The 8247-nt window shown below is 43.6% G+C and overlaps 1 protein-coding gene across 1 annotated transcript; it reads right to left on the reverse strand.

Moving 5' to 3' along the window:
- Positions 1-795: 795 nt before the first annotated feature.
- LOC141572782 (scavenger receptor cysteine-rich domain-containing protein DMBT1) lies at positions 796-7010 on the reverse strand. The gene is made up of 4 exons (XM_074338664.1): positions 6998-7010; positions 6612-6787; positions 3475-3857; positions 796-1087 (listed from the first exon to the last, which is right to left on the reverse strand). The coding sequence occupies exons 1-4, from the start codon at positions 7008-7010 to the stop codon at positions 796-798; spliced, it is 864 nt and encodes a 287-aa protein (XP_074194765.1).
- Between the last annotated feature and the right edge of the window lie 1237 nt (positions 7011-8247).

The raw sequence follows: 8247 nt of genomic DNA on the forward strand, positions 1-8247 counted from the left end.
GGTACCGCCCTCTTTCTGAGAAGATGTGGGAATATGCGAATCTTTCTTTGTGTGCTTTTCAGATTTCCTATCTACTTTTCAGGTTTCCGATCATGCTGCGAGGATCTGGGAAACAGACTGAGTGTGCAGTGTCTCAGAAAGCAGCCACAAGTGGTTCCTGTGATTGTTTTAGACTCTCATTTGCAAGCTGTAACCCCAAACCAACAAAGCTGGGGTCCAATTTGTTCCCTTAGAAATAAACAAAGCTTGTTTTGAATAGGTGACAATGAGTAAATGAGTAAATGATGTGTTTGATTCAACTAATCAGTTAATAGAGTTTAAAAAAAAAGAGCTGTGGCTTCCTGACAGACACTTATGAGTAGTTTATTTTTCATAAGACTCTTGGCAAGATCTGAAAATAAATTTTCACACCACCAGAGGAACAGAAACGAAAAGATCAACCTACTAGGATCTGAACATTAAGGGGTCAATTAAAACAATCTTTAAGGTGGCAATGTGTTGTAGAGAGATAACTTTGTTCTTTATAGCATTTTGTACAGTTTAAGACAATGATACAGTTCTTGACAGTGAAGAATTAGAAAATGCAACATTTCTAGCCCGCAAGAGAGCATTTGCCTTAGAAGTTTAGTAATCAGAGAAGATGTATTTAGCAACAAACCTCAGAGAGAACCTCTGTAGCTGTTTCTTTACCTGTCTCTATGTGGACAACCTCTGATTTGTCCAACTCATTGTTTTATTGAAGAGAAATAGACTTTGCTTCTAATTTCTAACAGATTCATGTGAAAATTGGAGGAATCACACAAAGTTCTTGCTCTGCTCAGTTCCTCGGTGGATTTCTAGTGGCCCCACCATTTGGAAATGCTCAGCCTGCTCTTCCGTGGCTTCCCTGGGGCCTGCACCTCTCTTATTCCGCCTTGCACAGCCCTGGGAGCAGTGGGAGGAGTGGTCCCCCACTTTGCACACGGCGACCTTACACTGCAGGTAGATCACGTCGTAGCTGTTGAGAAAGTTCAAGGCGTTGAACTTGAACTGGGCCACGTTCTTCTGGCGAGAGTGGAGGGTGACGTAGGTATCATCTTTGATGCACCTGATGGGAAGAAGGACCTCAAGTCAAAAGGATCAACTTAGAGCATGGGATGAATTCACTCTGACTCAAATGATCAGACTTGGACCCAGACCTCCGAATTCCAAATAGGGTTCTTCCCCCTACCCACTCTTTCTTTCTTTCATTAAAAAAAAAAAAAAAAAAAAAAGCTTTCTAATACTACCATGAGTCGAAAAACCACTATTACTGATCAGAAATAGAATGGAAGTATAAAACAAATATAATAAAACCAAAACAAGGTAATTAAATTCTAGCTAGAGCCGTTGCCTTCAAAAGGCCTACTTGATTTTGTCAAAAGGTAAGTGGAAGGTGGGGGTTGTATTATTTAAAGGTGAACTTAGACTATTTTAAAATGTATTTTGTAAAACCCACTGCAACCACTGAAAAGTTAAGAAAATAATTATAAATGATACATCAAGAGAGCAGATAAAATGGAATAATATAAAATGTTCAATTAAAGTAAGCATATACAATGCTTTATTAAAACCAAACAAGGCAGCAAAAGGAGAGTTGGGGGTGGGGGAGAAGCAAAGAACAAATGCAACATATAGAAAACAGTTATCAAGATGATACATATTAGTCCAACTGTATCAATAATTTCTTTAAATGTGAATGGTCTAACTATACCAATTTAAAGACAGAGACTGCCAGAGCAGATTTCAAAAAACCAAAGACCTAACTATATGTTGCCTACAAGAAATCCACTTTAAATACAAAGAGATAGATAAATTAAAAGTAAAGGAGAGAGAATTACTACGCTAATACTAATGAAAAGAAATCTGGAGCAGCTATATTAATTTCAAACAAAATGGCCTTCAGAGCCAAGATAATTATCAGGGATGAAGAGGGGCATTACATAACAATAAAGAGGTAAATTCTCCAAGAAGACATAATAATCCCTAATATATATGCAACTAATAATAGGGTGTCAAAATAATGAGGCAAAAACTGATAGAACTGCAAAGAAAAATGGCTAAATCCACTATTATAGTTGGAGATTTCAGCACCCTCTATCATTAATTGACGGATCCAGCAGGCAGAAAATCAGGAAAGATATAGCTGATCTAAACAGCACTGTCAATCAGCTAGATCTAATTGACATCTATAGAACATTCCATCCAACAACAGCATTCTTCTCAGGTCCACATGGAACATTCATAAAGATAGACCACATTCTGGGCCATAAAACACACCTTAACAAATTTAAAAGAACAGAAACCATAGAAAATATATCCTTAGATCACCATGGAATTAAACTAGACATCAATAACAGAAAAGTTGCTGGAAAATTCCTAAATATTTGGAAGTTAAACAACATACTTCCAAGTAATGCACAGATCAAAGAAAAAGTCTCAAAAGAAATTTAAAAAAATATTTCAAACTACAGAAAATGAATATACAATTTACCAACATTTGTGGGAAACAGCTAAAGTGGTGCTTAGAGGGAAATTTATAGCATTAAATGCATATATTGGAAAAGAAGAAAGATCTAAAATTAATAATCTAAGCTCCCACCTTAGGAAATTAGAGAAAGAAGAACAAATTAAACCTAAAGCAAGCAGAAGAAAAAAGTGCTACATGTTAAATTTTGGCATTAAACTGTGCCTCTCTCTTTGATGTATTTGTAAGGAGAATTAAAGGGAAGAGCTTTCTCTCTCTGACTTAGTGGAAGTTCGTGCCACATCTGTGCACTGTCCACACCATGGCTGACACCACCTGGAGAAGGTGCCGCCACCTCTCGCTCCACGCTTGGCTTTGGGAAACAGTCACTACCATGCTTCCTGGGGCTTTAGGATACTGTGGGCTCACCACTCTAAAGCTGCTATCAGTAGCTGATAAGTTTTTGTGGGTTTTGCACTGGTTGCAATTGCCCATCCATAAGCACTTTGCCCTTATTAGCAGACCAGGGAGCTATAAAGGCAAACAACTTGCCAGAGTGCTAACCTGACAAATCTTTTGTTTAACCAAAGGAGCCAGAAGAAATCTCACCACTGTAAGCGCTTAGCCTGGGATAACCCACCAGCCCACCAATGTAGGCCAAATGTGCTGAGGACTGGGGAGTGTAATACAAATCGTAAAACTTAAAGAGAAAGAAATGAGTATTAAAGGGTGGGATGGGACAGTAGAGTCAAGACAGCAAGGGTTCTGCCCAGGACTCAGGAGATTCAAGGGAAGTTCCATACTTCCTATAACTATTTGTCCCCAAATGGGATCAGAATTGAGGGCCTCAACTCTGCCTCTGGGGCATGAGGAGGACTCTTTTGCACACTGTTATGATTTAAGACTACCAGTTGAGGAGCCAAAGGTCCCCCAATAGACTGGCCCGTGAATCTAATAGTCAACCCTAGAGGACCTTCCACTTTCCTTACCCTTGCTGGATCAAATCGTACTTGACAGTCGTAAAATCATGGGGATCAGGAGAAACCACACAGGTATCCACAAAGAGCCTCAGGTCGGGATTGGGGCTGTGGAGTGTGGCCTGAAGGAAGACCTCGTTCCTCTGGCTGGTGTAGTACGGCCCCGTGTTCCCCACGTGCTGTGACATGGGCAACTTGAGGAACGATATGGACACTTCATAGCCGGCACCCTGCCTTGGGTTGTCAGTCCCAGGAACAATTTCAATGGCTGATGGGCCATCCACCCTGCAGGTGAACTTCAGCTGGGGCACCCTGTGCCGCACAATGATCTGGCCAGGGTGGCCCCGTATGCGGCCTCTGATGGAGTTGGAGTAGCTGAGGGAGCCAAGGCTTTCCTGGAAGGAAGAGAGCAGAGTTGGTGGCCAGTGGTCCTGGCTCCCTGACAAGCACCTTCCTTCATGAGCAGAGACCTCTGCTGCTTGGTGCCAGCTTGCTGAGAAGCTGGAGGCCAGGAGGCTTTGGGCCTGGCCTTTGTGGTACCTGATGCCATGATGGGGTGACTTTATGTCCTTGGTCCTTGGAGTTCAGGGTACACGCAGGGAGCCCCCAGTGGGTAAGCCTTGACTCCCTTCTTCCCTTCTGTGAGGGCCAAGCTGTGGTGGTAGGAGGTGGGGTGGCTGCTGAATTTGTCCACACATCCTATTTCCTTAGCCCATGATGTTCTCAGACAAGAACACACCATCCCCCACTGGAACTCCCCTCCTTTCTTCTGGTTCCTCCCTGCTCTTGACCCCAGACCAGTCCTGGCACCATATGAGCCTGGCCCTGGTGACCTTTGCTTTCAGCTTTGCTCCTTCAAATCCATCATGACTTAGAGGGGCTAAAGGGGTGCTAAGGCTGATGAGAAGGGGGCCACTGCCTCTGGCAGCCTCCTTCCCACAGCCCTGTGTGGCACCCAGAGAGTCAGCTTGTTTAGGGACATTTGTTCAAGGAAGCCTCGGTTTGTGTGACCCAGATCCTGGGACATTCTGTCTTGGAACTCTCCAAGGATGGCTTATACCACTGCTTCTCACTGGTCTGCCTTTTTGGACATTTTCTTTCCTACTCATTCCACTTCCTCTCCAGCCCCTGTTATAAAATTTTAGTACAACAACATAAAGATTTTTAAGATCCATAAAGAAAGATTTTTGTTCTTTTTTTGCCCCTAAGAACCAATGTCTCTCCTCCCCCTTGAGGGTGACATCGCCCTCGTGGAGAATGCACAGTTTAGAAGACAAGCTAAACTCATGTTCACAGGGATCTGCTCCCTTCCAACCTGACCTCGGGCTCCCTGGTGTTCACGCCCCCAATCTCTTCCTGGAGCCCTCCAAGCTTGCTGCTGCCTGGAGGCCTGGACACCTGCTGACACCTGGCCAGTGTTCCTCCTGTTCATCTGTAGGGGGCTCCGTCTCCTCCTGGGCCTCGGGCCTTGGCCCCCTATTCAAAGTGGACTTTGTTCCTCCTCAAATCATTTTCTGTTCCTGTCTTTGCTTTGTTGTCTTCTTAGCCCTTTTCACTATAAAGCACTCTCACTTGAGTGTTTGTTCAGTGCCTGCCTCCCTTTTCTTGACTGTAAGGGTCATGGAAAAGGCCCTTGTCAGGCTTGTTGGCTGCTGTGTCCTCAGCACCTGGAATGTTGCTCATTCACTGACTCTGAAATCAGACACGGGAGCTTTTTGTGGTGGTGTTTTCCCTGTGGGTGGCCTGGGATTCGTGGTTCCTGACCTGCTGTGCCCACTGGCCCAGCACTGTGCTCAGCACAGGAGGCTTCTGGGGAAGCTAGGCCAATAGCTAAGAGAGGACAGCCGAGGGTCCTCCCTGATGGCCCAGAAGCTGCCAGGGCTGCCCTCCTCCCAGACACTGGCAGGCTTCCTGCATGATTCCTGGGGCAGAAACTTCTGAGGTGAAAACTAGAATTTCCAGAGCAAAAAAGATAAGCATGACCATGGTCTACACGACCAAATATACAAAATGTCAAGAATGGAATTAAAGTGTTTATTTGGCGTCATGCATACTGTTTGAATGAATTCAACTTCCAACAATGTCAAGTGTTTGTGTGTGTGTGTGTGTGTGTGTGTGTGTGTGTGTGTATGTGTGTGTGTGTTTAGGCACATGGATGAAAAAATTGGAGGAATGGTGTGGGGATCTTGCTCTGGAATATGTTATATTGTTAAATGTCCTGAGAAAAATTATTTTGTGGTTATACACTCTTTCGATATCTTTGGTATACTTGTTTCCTTAACTTCAATGATATTGTTTTGTGAAATAAGTAGGTGGTTAAGAAAAATGAAATAAACATAAATCATTAAACATAAATGTACTACCCTGTTTCCCCGAAAATAAGACCTAGCCGGACAATCATCTCTAATGCGTCTTTTGGAGCAAAAATTAATATAAGACCCAGTATTGTTATATTATATTATATTATATTATATTATATTATATTATATTATACCCAGTATTATATTATATTATATTACATTATATTATATTACACCAGGTATTATATATTATATTATTTTATTTTGTAGTATATTATGTTATATTATACCTGGTCTTATAGTAAAATAAGACCAGGTCTTATATTAATTTTTGCTCCAAACGATGCGTTCAAGCTGATTGTCCAGCTAGGTCTTATTTTGGGGGAAACATGGTAGATATTTACTGGCTAGACTGGGAAATGAAACATAGCAGTCAGATAGACAGATCCTCTGTCCTCCCCCGACCCAGCCCCATGGCTTGCACATGGTAGGTGTGCACTAATGCTGAATAAAGAAGCATGTTGTGAACAATTCTTTGGCTTTTGCTCCAAAAATTCTTTGGAGCTAAGGGAATAGCATCTATCCCTTGATCCATCCACTCATCCATCGCATCAGTCTATCAGCACCCAGCACTTGTTACTGTGTGTTCAAAATTCAGTATATATTCCAAATTCCCAAAAAGAATGAAAGCTTCAGACAAATTAGTGAGCTCCTCCAGTTCTCACCAAACTCAGAAATAAAGTCACGGCTTGTCTCTACCCAGGTTTTTTAACAGGTGATTGAATTTTTCAAACCACTCTTTTTGGCTTCCATCCACAGAAGGGTACCACCACCTTGTCAGTTTCTTACCTGTTGGACGGTGCCACAGTGACCATAGGGAATGTTGAAGATCAGGTAGCGTCCTGTGACTTGGGGACGACACAGCTCATCATTTAAGTGGACATCCCAGGAGGAGTAGCCCAGCCTCCGGAGATAGCCTCGGTCAATTGTGATTTGGAAGAGGTGAGGCAAGCAGGAGAGCTGGGCTGCAGGAGAAGGCCGATGGGGAGAAACTCACAGAGAATGTGTAGGTCAAGGACGTGGGGTGTGGGTGTACGGTAACTTTCTAAAAGTACCATGGACAGTGCCCTAGGTTGGCTCAGCTCTTATTACCCCCTACCTTTGACTTGACTTGTATTGATTTTATTTCTATCTCCCTTTTCCAAAAGTCACACCATATCCATAGGGAGTTGTACCTACAAAATCCATCCTGTGGGCCGTGAGTCAGAATGTCTTCTAAGGATTTAAAGCACAGCTCATTTCACACGTTGAGAACCCCTGAGCCTGAACATGCATCTATCTGGGCCTTTGCATGAGAGGTAGGTTGGAAAAAGAGAGTGGAAGCCAACGGGGAGGGAGGATGGGTGCAAAGGGGCTTCTTCCTCAATCTTCTAAAGCCCAGGGAGTGGATGGAGATACAAAATCTCAGTCGAGACACAGAACTGGCCCCCCTCATAGACTGTTCTTTCTTCCCCAGATAATTGCTCTCTTAGCTCCCCCTTTCCACAGCCTCAGACTCTAGGAAAGGAGAAAAATTTACCATTGTCCTTGGGTATAATAGAGTCAGTTCCACCTGGTAAAGGAAAAACAATGAAAAGCAAATGTTAACTGTGCAGAAACACTGTAAGAGGATGATACAGCCAGCAGTTGACGTGAAATGTAGGGGAATGGGCTCAGCTGACTTAGCTATTAAAGCTGGGTACAATGACATGAAAATAGTCCAGGGCAATGCAAAAGAAAGGAGAACCCAGGGCCTCCTGATGCAGCTGGAGGACGGGATTCTGGCATCTGTGAAGTAGTCTTGAGAATACGGGTGTCGTCAACATGAAGATTTGCTGGAGCAAGAGGATAATAAATACAGGGCTTTGCGGGTTGTAAACACCATCACACGTATGAGTCTGGCTGGCGTCCCTTCCCATGCACAAGGCACATTTGGAAACTGAGGCTGGGAAATATGAGTGTGTGGCAATCAAAGGCCTCCCCAGCCCAGAAACTGGGCAGGATGGTGACCTAGGAGAAGGGCCCAGGCCAGGAAGCGTGGCTGACCAGACTCACTCAACCTCAGCCCCAGACCACTGGTCCTTTAGTTGCTATAATGGTGAAAAGGAAACCCCTTGGTGTATAATCCAAGAATAGAAAGTGAATTACCATTTATAGTGCACCCTTTCCCACCCCAACAGCAGGAGGAATGGCTGGACAGACACAATAAAAGTGTGGATCTGGAAATTAAACAGCCCACAACCCCGGACAGACTGATGCTACATGGCCTCTGCAGGATTAGTGTTTTTCTCAAGGGCACTGTGATCACTCTTCTATTTGGGCCCCATTTCTATGCAAAACAAGAGTAATTCCTACATCAAGGTAAAAGCAATGGCCATGATTTCTTTACCTTGTTTACCTACAAAAAATTCATAATGGAACAGATGAGGTGAGCGCAGACTTGTTC

Source organism: Rhinolophus sinicus, linkage group LG07 (genome assembly GCF_036562045.2).
Source record: "Rhinolophus sinicus isolate RSC01 linkage group LG07, ASM3656204v1, whole genome shotgun sequence".
Classification (NCBI taxonomy): Eukaryota; Metazoa; Chordata; class Mammalia; order Chiroptera; family Rhinolophidae; genus Rhinolophus; species Rhinolophus sinicus.